The sequence below is a fragment of the Gadus macrocephalus genome, chromosome 23 (genome assembly GCF_031168955.1).
Source record: "Gadus macrocephalus chromosome 23, ASM3116895v1".
NCBI lineage: Eukaryota > Metazoa > Chordata > Actinopteri > Gadiformes > Gadidae > Gadus > Gadus macrocephalus.
Genome location: NC_082404.1, coordinates 15,088,346 through 15,103,460, shown reverse-complemented (window position 1 = coordinate 15,103,460; position 15,115 = coordinate 15,088,346). Strand labels below are relative to the sequence as shown.

Here is a 15,115-nt window from a genome sequence, read left to right as displayed (position 1 = left end):
CTACAAAGATTTACTTTCTAATGTATAATGTGTTTTAAATGTTGATTGATGGCATGTTATTTTACTACATTTTATATATTTTCAACATCGTAATAAAGGAATTTGATACCAGTTTTTATTTTGCCATGCCTGACATGGAACGTGATATAAAGCAGATTAAACAACATAATCATAAATGATGATAAGGGTTCTAATGGAAAGGGTTAAGATGTTCATGTGGTGGATGACTTTAAACTGAAGATCTTTGTGTTCTATTGGGAACAACAAGTCAACATGTTCAGTTATTAAAGATACCTGTTTAGGATTTATAATTGTTCATAAAGCATAATGTTAATAAATAACTCAGTGGATCAACTGAACCTTCTCGTATGTTCAGATGATTCTTCAAGTTTGTTCAGTTGAAATCCTCCAAGTCTTCTGGAGACGTTTCCTCCAACCCAACAGTGGAGTCTCCATTCACCCCTTCATCAGTGTTTGGAAAGGATATAACCACACTCTCACATACACACACATAACAGTGGAGTCTGACTTTTTTAACCACACACACATGCACAAAAACTAGTTAAGTAATCTGGTGAACAATATACACACACACTCACATACACACATAAACATACGCACACACACATTAGAGTTACAATTATGTTTATTTATTTAATCTAGAAATCTCTGACATTCCTTCCTTCATGAAACATAGATAATATAACTGGCATCAGAGTTAGTGAGGAGCTTCTACTGCTAACCCTCCAACGGGTTTCAGGACATGGGTTTAACTTATCTAAATCACATACAGTTCAAGTTATGTGACGGCGCACCATCAGTGACGGATTCTACACCAGTAAAACACCAGTGAGACGTTCTGCCATTCTTCCAGTACAAACAGAAAGGACTGAGGCCTCCTCAGTGCTGCCCCTGCTGGCCGGACCTCCGCACTGCAGTCAAGTCCATGTGCTCCAGTCCGCCTAAATCCAACATGGCCCTACTAGCGACCTCAGCAGGTCTGAGGAGGCTCCTTAAGGTGTGTGTTCATCACTCGTGGTCGAAAGGACCACAGCCTGTAGGGGTGAACACCACATCGGTCCAGAAGGTTCTACGGGAACATGGAGTGTAGACACAGGACTAGACGTAACATCATGTTGGCACCAACACTGACACACGTGTTGCTACAAGGCGGTGCAACGCCTCTAAGACTAATGGACCACACACATAACCCCATAGGAGTCCCGTGTTACAAGGTGCAGTGTGAGAAGCTGACCACAAGAGGGCGCTAAAGACCTGTGTGTGTAGGTGTGTTGTGTGTAGCTGTGTGTGTGTAGGTTTGTATGTGTAGTTGTGTGTGCGTGTTTGTCTGTGGTCCCGGTTCAACAGGATCGCTGGGTTAGGACCCCCCCCACCCCTCCCCAACTCTGGGGTCCCTCCTCTAAAGGTGGGGTCTCTGGGGTCAACTCCCCAAGAGTTGAGGTCTCTGGGGTCCACCTCCCAAGAGGTGATGTCTCTGGGGTCAACTCCCCTAGAGGTGAGGTCTCTGGGGTCAACTCCCCTAGAGGTGAGGTCTCTGGGGTCAACTCCCCTAGAGCTGAGGTCTCTGGGGTCAACTCCCCTAAGGATAAAGTCTCTGGGGTCAACTCCCCTAAGGATAAAGTCTCTGGGGTCAACTCCCCAAGAGGTGAGGTCTCTGGGGACAACTCCCCAAGGGATAAAGTCTCTGGGGTCAACTCCCCTAGAGGTAAGGTCTCTGGGGACAACTCCCCAAGGGATAAAGTCACTGGGGTCAACTCCCCTAGAGGTGAGGTCTCTGGGGTCAACTCCCCAAGGGATAAAGTCTCTGGGGTCAACTCCCCAAGGGATAAAGTCTCTGGGGTCAACTCCCCTAGAGGTGAGGTCTCTGGGGTCAACTCCCCTAGAGGTGAGGTCTCTGGGGTCAACTCCCCTAGAGGTGAGGTCTCTGGGGGCCAGCCCCCTAGAGGTGAGGTCTCTGGGGTCCAACTCCCCTAGAGGTGAGGTCTCTGGGGTCCAGTCCCCTAGAGGTGAGGTCTCTGGGGTCCAACTCCCCTAGAGGTGAGGTCTCTGGGGTCAACTCCCCTAGAGGTGAGGTCTCTGGGGTCAACTCCCCTAGAGGTGAGGTCTCTGGGCAACTCCCCTAGAGGTGAGGTCTCTGGGGTCAACTCCCCTAGGGATAAAGTCTCTGGGGTCAACTCCCCTAGGGATAAAGTCTCTGGGGTCAACTCCCCTAGGGATAAAGTGGGACTCTTCCACTGGGGGTAAGGTCTCTGGGACCCCTCCCCAGATGTCTGGATCGCCAGCGCTAGAGGTAAGGTCTCGGGGTCCCCCCTCCCCAGGTCTCGGGGTCCCCCCCCAGATCTCCAGCGTCCTTCAGCCGGGAACCAAGTCTCTCGGTCCCCCTCCCCCTCCCCCCCCCGGCCAGGCGGCTAGGTCTCCGGGTTGGGCGTGACCAGCAGGGGCACGTTGTCCCGCCTCCTGCGGCCCAGCGGGGGGCGGCGGTACTGCTCGCCGTCGGCCAGTGTCTGCGGCAGCGTCTTCCTCTTGCTCTCGGGCAGCAGCAGGATGGACAGCACGGCCAGCAGCGCCAGCGAGGAGTAGACCACGTGGTGCAGGAAGTACCCGTAGTGGTTCCGCAGGTCCATGAGCGGAGAGCTGAGGCGGCCCACGCAGCCCAGCGCCAGCACCACGCCCACGCCCGTTCCCCTGGAAACGCAGGACACACAGCATGAACTTGTATCTAGGGATGCACCGAATATTCGGCCGCCGAACATGTTCGGCCGAAAATGGCCCAAAACATGATGTTCGGTTTCGGCCGAAGTAGTAAAATAACATAATACACCGAAGACTTTTATTTAAAAAAAAAAATTATTTGATTATTTTACTCATTTATTTAAAAGTTACATTTTTTTTATAGAAAAGCAAGACAAAAAAGATTTAATTGTTTGATTTATGCAATGGTGAAAAATTAAAGCAAAATGAATGAAAAACATTAAAAGCCACATTCGGTATTCGGTTTCGGCCTTCGTCCAACTGTTTCATTATATTTGGTTTCGGTTTCGGCCAAGAATTTTCGTTTCGGTGCATCTACTTGTATCAGTATTGAGTATTGCCGCATAGACTGGCCGATCTGAGGGATCTCCGATGCTGGTATCGGTATCGGAGCAGCTCTACCTATCAGGGATCCATACTGCAGAGGGCGGCGCTGGTTACCTGATGACGGTGGGCATGATCTCTGCCGTGAAGAAGATGCAGAGCGAGGCGGTGGCCTGCGAGGAGAACAGCCCCAGCACGGAGAACACCGTGATGGCCGTCTCGCTCAGATCTACAGGGACAGGAGGACAGCAGGGGGTTAGGGAGTTGAACCCGCGCCTCCTTTGTGTTGTGGGCTCAAGGGCCAGGGTCAAAACAATATCACTTGGCCCCAAAACAACGAGGACGTTTTCTGGGTAAAGAACAACGGAAGTTGCAGAACATTCCTGGGGAACCAGGATCAGGACTTCGGGTTTGGTCGTTTCTGTCTTCAGAAGACTCAAGAATCAAGGTCGTTGGATCCAATTATGTCAAAATATTTCAGAAATACAAACAGCCAACCATACATTAGCCTAGCAATTGCAATTATCATGTAGTTTAGAGTCCGTTGAGAATGAGGAGAGGGCAGACATTTTTGATCCATGACTTTTTATGCATAATGGATGTAAATACGTTTGAGGAGCACCAAACGAGTCAAAACAGATGATGTGGTTTCTACTGAGGAACACATCAGGTCCACGTCTTTTGCAGCGGCCTGTATTGGTGTCTCTACTATGACAATAACTCAGCGGCCATGGTGGGCTAACTCTGGATTTTAGTGTCTACCTTTTACGGTACTGGTATGTAACCTTTACGGCTCTTGTATGTCACCTTCTACGGTGCTGGTATCCAACCTTTTAGGGTACTGGGATGTTACCTTCTATTAGCCATTAGCCATCAGCCGTTACAGTGACTTTGCTTCCAATGTCCCAATGTCAGATGAATAAATTAAAATAAATTACAAATGTGATCCTGCAGGTTAGGGTCATGTTTCTGTATTCAGCCTAACAAGCGGAAGCCTGGTTTAGACTTTTAATATTATACGTCAACAAAGGCAAATCGCATCAACTCAAGAGATATTGTTATGAATCCTGGCTCATATTTACAGGACTGGGCCAACAGCTGGTGGGTTCACTAGCATCTGAATTAAGGCCTGAATCGTTCAAAGTTAAATCCTCTGTTTATATTATATTATAATCAAATACCCTAATCTGAATACCTAGGAGGGTTAGTATGAACATGGTTATGAATGTGGCATCCAAATATAATTAGCTCCTCCACTAAAAAGTGTAAGTGACAGAGGAAGGTCACTGCTTGACCTTCCTGGTCCTGATCAAGACCTGGACTACATTGGACCGGGTCAGACCCGGGTCTAACAGAGCGCCACTCACAGTCCATGAGCCCCAGCAGGATGAGCGAGGCCAGCCCCGTCATCGTCATGGAGAGCAGCAGGATGCCCCGGCGACCGCACCGGTCCACCGTGGCCCACAGCAGCAGCCAGGCCCCGCCCCCCGCACAGACGGACAGCAGGTAGGTCCAATAGAAGCTGGGGGCGTCGCCTCGGACGTCCCCGCGGAACGAGCTGTAGCAGTGACTGATGCCATGGGAAATGAACCTGAGAGAGAGAGAGAGAGAGAGAGAGAGAGAGAGAGAGAGAGAGAGAGAGAGAGAGAGAGAGAGAGAGAGAGAGAGAGAGAGAGAGAGAGAGAGAGAGAGAGAGAGAGAGAGAGAGAGAGAGAGAGAGAGAGAGAGAGAGAGAGAGAGAGAGAGAGAGAGAGAGAGAGAGAGAGAGAGAGAGAGAGAGAGAGAGAGATTCATCTCCTTTCCGTAAGGTAACCCTAACCCTGTAGGACCGCGAATGAGGAGAGGACTGAATGACGACGTCCACGTAAGCAGAAGCTGTGGGAGACCTACGAGGTGAAGCCAGGACGCAGATGTTCTTCCAGATGTTCCTGCTGTGGAAGAGCTCATGGTAGGACAGGCGTGGCCGGCTGCAGCCGCTGGGCTCCAGGTCCAGCTCTGAGGAACATCACACCGGTCAGCAGACTGAGCACACACCTGCTTCTCCAACTCACAGAACCCACAGAACCCTGTCTTCATCACAGCACAGCTGGTTCTCCATCTCACAGAACCCACAGAACCCTCTCCTCCTCCTCCTCCTCCTCCTCCTCCTCCTGCTGCTCCTCCGCCTGCTGCTCCTCCGCCTCCCCCCCCTCCTCCTCCTCCTCCCTGATGAAGGCCTACCTGTGAAGCTCTCGTCGTCCCGGCTCTCTCGGCTGGAGCCTCTCCTCCCGCTGAAGGAGGTCGTGTCCTCGGACCGGCCGGCCAGCAGCAGCCAGCGTGGAGACTCCGGGAACACCCCGGGAACCCTGAAACACAGCGGGGGGGGGGTGTGAGGAACTAGGGACCCTGGGGGCCCCCGAAACACAGCGGGAGTCCCTGAAGAACTACGGACCCTGCAGACACTGGGGGGCCCCCTGAGGAACTATGGACCCTGCAGACACTGGGGGGGCCCTGAAGAACTATGGACCCTGCAGACACTGGGGGGCCCCTGAAGAACTATGGACCCTGCAGACACTCGGGGGGCCCCTGAGGAACTATGGACCCTGCAGACACTGGGGGGCCCCTGAGGAAGTAGGGCCCCTGCAGACACTGGGGGGCCGTGAGGACCTATGGACCCTCCGTGTGTGCCTGTATCACCCACCCGTAGCAGAGGAAGAGTGTGAGGGGGGCGGCGCCGGCCCCCAGAAGGCCCCTCCAGCTCTGGAAGCCCAGGGCCACGGCCAGCAGCAGCAGCTCCCCGGCCACGCTCAGGAGACCGGCCAGCACCGTCATCAGCAGCCTGAGGGACGGCTCGCACAGCTCCAGGCCTGACGCGCACACAGACACACACACAGATACAGACACACACACAGAGACACACACAGACACACACACACACACACACACACAGAGAGACACACACACACACACACACACACACACACACACACACACACACACACACACACACACACACACACACACACACACACACACACACACACACACAGAGACACACACACAGAGACACACCAACAGAGACACACAGACACACACACACACGCAGAGACACAAACACACCATGGCAGACATTAGCACTGGGCAGTTTTCCTTCTAGAAAAGTGAAACATTAATGTGTGTGTGTGTGTGTGTGTGTGTGTGTGTGTGTGTGTGTGTGTGTGTGTGTGTGTGTGTGTGTGTGTGTGTGTGTGTGTGTGTGTGTGTGTGTGTGTGTGTGTGTGTGTGTGTGTGTGTGTGTGTGTGTGTCTAGTCTCCAGGTGATTGGAGCGCGATAAGGAGCTAAACAACGGGTCATCGAGCGCTAACAGGATAAGAAGTACACAACAGCTCCCCGCTTGGTAAACACCACTCTCTCCGTCACGAGCGACACAAACAACACAATGCCCGACCGAGCCGCTCCCTCTGGACGGCTTCCTGTGGGGGAGGGTCTTCTGGAAGCTAATTGTTCCAGTGCTTTCCTTGTTTAGGGACATGGACGTAGGCTAAGGCAGCCCCTCTCTCCAGCCGTTACCCCGCCACCTGACCCCCCCGCTGGTCTGGCTCTCCCTGGCAATACGAGTCCTAGACACCAGGGTGACTAGGACCGATGGGTCCTAGTCACCCATCGGAGGTCCATCCGTGGTCTGAACCTAAGGGGACCCCCTCCACCCCCAGACCCAGGACCCAGGACCCCCCACTCACGCGTGAGGTACAGGGTGAGGTAGACTCCGGCGCTCGCTGCTGCCAGGGCGAAGCGCATGGCGATGAAGACCGAGGGGTACGGCGCCACGCAGACCAGGACCCCAAACACCACGGACAGGGTCAGGGAGGTCAGCAGCGCCTTGGACCGGCCCAGCCTGGGGAGGGACCACAGAGGAGGGAGGGAGGGAGGGAGGAGAGAGACAAAAGAAAAAAATGTATGTCTCCATGTTCACAGGCAGCCTCTAGTGTGTGTGTGTGTGTGTGTGTGTGTGTGTGTGTGTGTGTGTGTGTGTGTGTGTGTGTGTGTGTGTGTGTGTGTGTGTGTGTGTGTGTGTGTGTGTGTGTGTGTGTGTGTGTGTGTGTGTGTGTGTGTGTGTGTGTGTGTGTGTGTGTGTGTTGGGTCGCTCGCGAACTATTCGGTCAGAGCGAACGAATCCCGAAGGTGACCGACGAGAACCGATTCCCAAAACAAGAGAACTGATTATTTTTTCTTTAAACATATAACAAAAATATGGGCATGTAAATAAAATATACAAACGAACAGAGCTTCGTCTACCCGCGACCTTATGTTGATTGAGTCCAAAACATTCTCATCGATTCAGCCAATGAGAGCAGGTAGCAATCGCGTTGCCATGGCCCATGGGTAAACAAATGATAAGGCACCAACACACAAGTTAACTAACGATCGCTGTTGGCTTCAATATCATTCTAGCACTTTATGTTTTATTTATTTTTTGTTCTACATCACAATTACATGATTTAATAAAGTATTGTTTTTACCTACCATTACGAGTCTCATTTGGTCGAGTTGCTAACGTGCTTCACTGCTTATTAGCGCTAATTGGAAGACGCCATTACATTTTTACCGCACCCCATTATGTATTAAGGATACTTTAAAAAGGGACGCATGTGCTTTATAATATATGCTTAATATTTACACTTAACCTCTGTAATTTCGCCAGAACGTAAGAAAGTAGTAGGCTACATGCATGTTGATTAACATTTATTCCATAATTTCCGATTCCCTGGCAAATGACGTAAAAGACCATCTGACTTAACGAACAAATCAAACGAACAAATCAAACTAACGAATCAAACAAACAAATCGTGATAGTGAACGGAACTGAAAGAACTTATTCCCGGAAAATAATCGTTTTGCCCATCCCCAGTGTGTGTTTGAGTGTATGTGGTTGTGAGTGCGTGTACGTGTGTTTGTGTTTTTTTACCGGTCAGCAGCAAAGCCCAGGCCTAGACATCCAGTCAGCATCCCCAGGATGAAGCAGACCTCCTCCACAGGAACCAGCCAGTACTGTCCACAGACCAGGTCCCACTGCAGAGACAGAGACAGAGACAGGGGAGTCAGACCAGGTCCCACTGCAGAGACAGAGACAGAGACAGGGGAGTCAGACCAGGTCCCACTGCAGAGACAGAGACAGAGACAGGGGAGACAGACCAGGTCCCACTGCAGAGACAGAGACTGGGGAGTCAGACCAGGTCCCACTGCAGAGACAGAGACAGGGGAGTCAGACCAGGTGCAGTGTTTCCCCCAGCACTGTGTTGTTAAGGCGGCCGCCTTAACAACAATAGGGCCCCGCCTTGACTACCAATGTATATAGACAATTTTTTTTGCTATTTTTCTATTTTTTTAAATATGTATTTTTTAATTATGATGCATTAACAAAGTAGCAAACTCTCGTAGGGAAACAAAACATACTTCCATCAGGTGTAAAAAATAAAGATCAATAATGCATCGGTAATACTGTTCACAACAATGGTCGTGCCATCAAGCTTTTTGAATTGAATTGAAACGGGGAGACCCCCCCCCCCCCACGCTCCTTGACCACCTTGACTAAGACATTTACTGGGCGAAACACTGAGGTCCCACTGCAGAGACCATGTCCGGCAGTGCAGCCCATCGCTGGGTTGCAAGTCATTATTTTATTAGTTAGTTAATATTTTATCTGAGGGTCGCCGATCACCGGTAAGCTCTGACCTGTTAGTTCAACACACAAAATGTTTTTTGATTTAACAATTATTGTGCGCGTGTCATGTGGGTCATGTGATTTTGGACAGCACATGACACATCCTAACAGCATGCATCAGCATGTCGCACACTGGCACGTTGGTAAATCTCCACTTCCTGGCCGAAGGCGCTTAACCTCACATCTAACTGGTCGCTGTGGCTAGTGAATTATCCCAGCATTTGAATGCCGCGAAATAATTTGTTGAATGGGAACGCTTGCCTTTCGATGGTCATATAGCGCAACACCCAACCACCCACACACACACACACACACACACACACACACACACACACACACACACACACACACACACACACACACACACACACACACACACACACACACACACACACACACACACACACACACACACACACACACACACACACTGGATTATAGAATCAGATTAATGTGAACTCACAAAACGTCACAAAGCTGAAAGCCAGCATCAACTTCGACAAGCAATGACACCTTGTTGGATAAATAGGATTTTCTTTAAGCTCGCACGCTGTGGATCAAGGAAGTAAAATACTAGAGCTCAGCAACACAACAATGTTTTCTTTAAATTATTCCCAGTATAAAATAAAGTGAGGGGTTTTTCCCCGGCTGGGTTACACAACAGGACTGCGAGCTCTTCCTGCAGTGTCAGAGACATGACCTTTGGCCTATATTTCATGTTTCAGACACACTTCTAAAGTAAGGGCGGACAGAGACCTTTCCCTGCACATTCCTGGACATACTGCAGGCTGAGGAGACGGGGTGAAGTCCGGGCAGACAACTCCAGCACCTCCCTGCCTCTCCATAGACGCTCTGCTCTGCCTACAGCAGGCTGAGGAGACACGGTGAAGTCCTAGCAGACGACACCATGATCAGCCTTCCTCTCTCTGCCTGAGGCCAGGAGGAATGCAGCCTTTCCAGTCCTAAAGTCCCCAAGTGACGTTTTGTCAAAGGGTGACAGATAACAGGATTACACGATCTGCTCTTTGAACTGATTTGCTAATTTGCATACCAACGACGCAGGCGTGCAGTTAAATACATCATCGCAAAGCAAAGAACATTACACGTTGTACCCGGCACCGCGACCCTGAACCAATAGCAGACCGGCTAGCCGAGCTGGTAAAATGAGCTCGCCCTAGCATCTAGGCGAGCTCATTTTACCAGCTCGGCTGGCTGTTAAAATGAGGACTCGGACCAAATGTCCAAGGTCCCACTGCCGCGCCTACTGCTGTAGCCTAGCCTCTAGGCTAGCGCTACTGTTTACATGTTGTCTAACTAACAGAGCAATGAGGACATGTGTGTGTTTGTGTGGGCTTGACGAAGGACCCCTTCAGACTTTGAGCAGCCATGTGGCTCCGTGGTGACCTCAGAACCAGCTGACAGACTATTGATCCGACCGTGTTTCCGGCCCGCCAGGATGCAGATTTAGCATCGCAGCGGCGGAGTATTGATCAGTAGGTCTACCGAGCAAGACCCCTTTCCGGAGTGTCTGCACTCCTCTGCCATCTCATCTCCTCGCCTGGGATTGGGTGCGCCCCGTGTCTGTCATCGTGAGAGGGGGCGGGACCTCTGAGCAGGCTTGGCAGAGCGTGACACATTCGGTTCGGTCACATGGTTCGGTCACATGGTTCAGCAGTGATCAGCCGAAGATGGGCGGGGCTTCACGTAGAGGGATCTCAGTTTCGGTCACAGTATCGGGTTTTGCTTCATGAAATTCTTTGTTAAAACATTCAATATTTATTCTCCTTGTCATTGTTGTTGTTGTTCATGTTATGTTCTTATTTGTCCTGCTCCAAAGACAACTGGTGACCCAGCCAATAGGAAGGAAAAGTCCAGGGACTTAACCGGTGCACCGGCCAATAGCAAAGAAGAGTCCAGGGACTTAACCGGTGCACCGGCCAATAGCAAAGAAGAGTCCAGGGACTTAACTGGTGCACCAGCCAATTGGAAAGGAAGAGACCAGGGACTTAACTGTTGAACCAGCCAATAGGAAGAAAGAGTTCAGGGACTTAACTGGTGCACCGGCCAATAGGAAGGAAGAGTCCAGGGACTTAACTGGGGAACCAGCCAATAGGAAATAAGAGAATGGGTCTGTTAACTCATCTACAGCGCACAGGTAGTCAGAGAACATACTGTAAAGGTTCTTACGCCCCCCTCTCTCCAGAGTAAAAGTGTGTCCCCATCGGTCCGTCTTCATCGATGCCCCCCCCCTCTCACCGTCTGACCCACTCTGCGGCCTCCTCCTCCTCAACACCCCCCCCCCCCCCCCCCCCCGTTACCAAGGGCAACGACGGGGTATCCATGGCCACAGCCGGCCGGCCTGCAGCTGCTCTGAGGTCTTGCTGTTCCTGCACGTCTCTCCGTGGCGTGATCTCCAGGGGAGCCGTCGCCAGGGGAAGGCCTGGGCGTGGTCCCCCAGCAGGCCCGGAGCCAAGACCCGGGCCTGGGCTCCGGGACGGGGTGGGGCGGGGTGGGGCGGGGCGGTGCGGTCCTGGCAGGGCTCCTACCGCTGGCATGAGTCACAACGAGACCATTCCAAGCGCTGAAGTCAGCGACGATCCTTTGAGAGGCCGGAGCGAATCCGTCAGTATTGATCAGACCACCAGACATGTGGGGAGTACTGGAGGGGCTGTGTTGACTGGAGGGGCTGTAAATGGTGAACACATGCATACCTGGCAACCTTGGACAAACGTTAAGAGAACCCTTGAGACACATGAGCACCGGGGGGGGGGGGTGACCCAGGTCCTGATCCGACATATCAGCTCCAAGCATGTATCATGCTGTAACATGTGTGTGTGTGTGTGTGTGTGTGTGTGTGTGTGTGTGTGTGTGTGTGTGTGTGTGTGTGTGTGTGTGTGTGTGTGTGTGTGTGTGTGTGTGTGTGTGTGTGTGTGTGTGTGTGTGTGTGTGTGTGTGTGGATGATGGCTGGTTGAGGCGGCCTCACTTGGCCCAGTGTGATTGGACTCTGGGGCTGGTGAGGCTGCACAACTGTTGCACATCGAGTCATCAGTGTGTGCAGGTTAAACCACTCATCTCCACACACACAGTCTCAGGCAAAGAGCTCCGACACGAGCCGTGTTTGAAATCGTTCCCCGTCACGGATATAGTGCACTATATAGGGTGCTCGCCATTTTGTAGTGGTGTTCGAATTCTCAGTGGTTAATTTCATGCACTATAAGAGTGCACTTAAAATACCCAAAATTTGAGTGTACATACGATGTACCCTACATGTTACTCCCGCATACCACAATGCAATGCGGTCGTGTTTTTCCGAATACATTTAATAATGGAGTCTCCGGGTTTTGTTTAGAAGTGTCAATAATTTAATCGGGATTTAACATAGAAAATGTAACATTAAAAAATTAATGAATTCCTTGATCAAGGAAATGTAACATTCAACATCAATACAACCTCCAGCTTTCCTCGCGAGTGCCCGGTTTGTTTACATGATGTGGGCGCATCTGTCTGCGTCACACAAATACCCGGCGCATTCACTGACGCAAATGACGTTTAGAAATGTTCAGCGTAGTGTCCGAATTCTCGTTTGTTTGTTCCCTAAATAGTGCACTATATCATGAACACTATATAGGGAATAGTGAGTGAGTGGATAGGGAACGATTTTGAACACAGCTAGTCAGGCAAAGAGCTCCAACATGGTTTCATCGAGCACCAGGTCACGGATCATCCTCCGCATAGACCTGCTTCAACACGGGCCCCCTGCGGCCGCGCCTGCAGGGGGGGTCCCTGTAACCGGCCCCCCTGCAGGCCCGACCGCAGGCTTGGCCGCAGGGGGGCCGGTTAAAGGACCCTCGGCGGCGGCTAGCAGGGTTAGCTTTATAAAACACAAACCCTATATTCACAAAGACATCCACCTGGATAATGTAATCATCGTTACCTTTGATGAGGGTAAGATAGCGGTGGACAATAAGGTTTTCAGCTATTTTCACATAACCATATATCATATCTATACGATAAAACCGAATGTAATGTAATGCATGCAATATCGGGTCATTAAACAGCATCATAGCTTCTCCATGTGTTTGTTTACTTTTTCCCTGCACCTTAGAAGCACGCTCCTCTGATGAGTGTCAGGATACCATGAGGTTCTGATCGGTCAAGCTGACCGATCAGAGTTCACTTGCAGTTATTTTTGAGCTAGTTGGAAGTATCACGTATACAATATTGCATGTTCTCTACACTGTATCATCAACACATCCTCAGGGGTACACTGCATCTCCCCCTCCCGTTTTCACCTTCAGCCATGAGCCTGTGTGCGTGTGCGTGTGTGTGTGTGTGTGTGTGTGTGTGTGTGGCGGTTCAAAGGGAGGGGGGGGGGGGGGGGAATCTAAGTTGTCTTAAAGGAATAGTCAATTTCTTCTATTCAATTTTTTTTTACCTGCAAATCGCACCTGCGCACTTTTCGACCAGTCAGCGTGCACGTGTTGTGTGTGTGTTGCTGCTGGTGTGTGTTTTGTGTCGTGTGTGTGTTGTGCTGTTTATTGTGTCATGTGTGTTGTGTTTGCTGTTGTGTGTGTGTGTGGCTTGTGTTGCGTGTGGTGTGCGTCTGTGTGTGTTGTGGTATGTATTGTGTCCTGTGTGTTTCGATTGGAATGTGTTGTGTGGTGTTGGGGGGGTGTGGACCGGCGGTGTGGAATGCAGGTGTTGTGTGGAATGTGTGTGCGTGCGGTGTGCGCGCGCGGTGTGTGTGCGCGCGCGGTGTGTGTGCGCGCGCGGTGTGCGTTTACCTCGGTGACGATGTTGTGCTGCAGGCCCTCGGTGACGTTGTAGTCCCAGCCCGCCGTGCAGTCCACCGCGGGGGGGCTCCCGTTGACGTACTGCTGGCAGCGGGAGGGCCGGCCCTCCTCCCCGGGTCGGCCGCCGCGCTCCCAGGGCACCGAGACGTTGACCACCAGGGGGCCGGCCAGGTGGCAGTGGTGGGGCGGGGCCAGCGTGAGCAGCGGGTCCGACGACAGCAGGAAGGCCAGGAAGAGGTTGGGCAGGATGCTGAGGGCGATGAGCACGCGCTGCTTCCTGCGCCCCAGGGCCAGCACCATCACCTCCCCCGTGGGGGGCAGCGAGGGCTGCTGGGGCAGCTGGGAGGAGGGCCCCGGGGAGGAGGGGGTGGGCGAGGGGGGGGGGGACGGGGAGGCCAGCGGCGGGGAGTCCGGTGACGTCATGGGCGAGGGGGGCTGTGTTAGTGGGGGGGAGGGGGGCGGGAGACTCCCTGGTGGGAGGGGGGGGGGTGGTGGTGGTGGTGATGGGGGTCTGCAGGGAGAGTGAGATATGGTTTCATTACTCACACACACAGACGTCACGCTAAAGTACAGACCTGCAACAAGGAGCAGGGTTTAGCATCACTGCTTTAGCTTCGGCTGCGAGCCGGAGCATTACATTGAATCATTTACACGTCGACAAGTCCACGTCAACGCAATGTCTGTATCTCAAATGCAGCAAGTCAGAGCATTGCCGTGTTTGCACACAAACACGGCATGGACCCATTGCAATGGGCGGTTGATATTATGCATCATTAGAAATAATAAACAGTAAGCGCCATTAACATCGTTTCCGTGAGCTAACTTCGTTGTATTATCAGGCCTACCATCCTACACTTTACATAACCAGCTGGAATCAGCCTGCACATGCAGCCCCCCCCCCCCCCCAGTCTGTTGACGTGATGCGGAGGGCCTTGATGTCTGTGAGACCCCCATCCAGAAGGAGGAGACCCCCATACAGACGGAGGTCTAGAGGCCTGGAGACCTGGAGACCCCCCATCCAGACGGGGGTCTAGAGACCTCCATCCAGACGCGTTACGTCAGAGCTCTCCCTCCACCCGGGGAGAGGAACACACGTTCAGTGGGGCCGAGGGCTCCAGTCCGGTACACACACGGTAAAAGCGGCGAGCAAGTATTGCGAAATGGGGTCGGAGAGCCAGAGAGCCAGGTCTCTCAGTCCCCGCTGTGAACCGCACCTGGTTCAAGGTTGCATTGCGGAATAAACAGAAATCAGCCTTACCTCTTCTGGGGTCGGTGTGTGTGAGTCCTCCTCCGGGGGTGTGTATGTGTATGTGAATGTGAATGTGAATGTGTGCGTGTGTGTGTTTGTGAGTCCTCCCTGACCGCTGTCAGTCACAGACCCCCAGACCTCCCGGGGTGACGGATCAGGATCGGGACAATTACCAGGACTGGTTCGGGTCTGACATCACCGCGTTCGGACCTTCAGACCGTCCTCGCGTCGAGTCGCATCCAGTGGGCTTTGTGTCGGAGTGCTGGGTTACGTA

General features: G+C 52.0%; 1 protein-coding gene across 1 annotated transcript; it reads right to left on the bottom strand.

Moving 5' to 3' along the window:
* Positions 1 to 628: 628 nt before the first annotated feature.
* On the bottom strand, positions 629 to 14,030 carry slc22a17 (solute carrier family 22 member 17). The gene is given in 10 exon segments (XM_060044851.1): positions 629 to 2,706; positions 3,214 to 3,325; positions 4,464 to 4,687; positions 4,987 to 4,999; positions 5,002 to 5,091; positions 5,317 to 5,441; positions 5,777 to 5,942; positions 6,817 to 6,971; positions 8,043 to 8,146; positions 13,584 to 14,030. Coding segments are annotated over 10 exon segments (1,698 nt in total). The 5' UTR covers positions 14,016 to 14,030; the 3' UTR covers positions 629 to 2,429.
* Between the last annotated feature and the right edge of the window lie 1,085 nt (positions 14,031 to 15,115).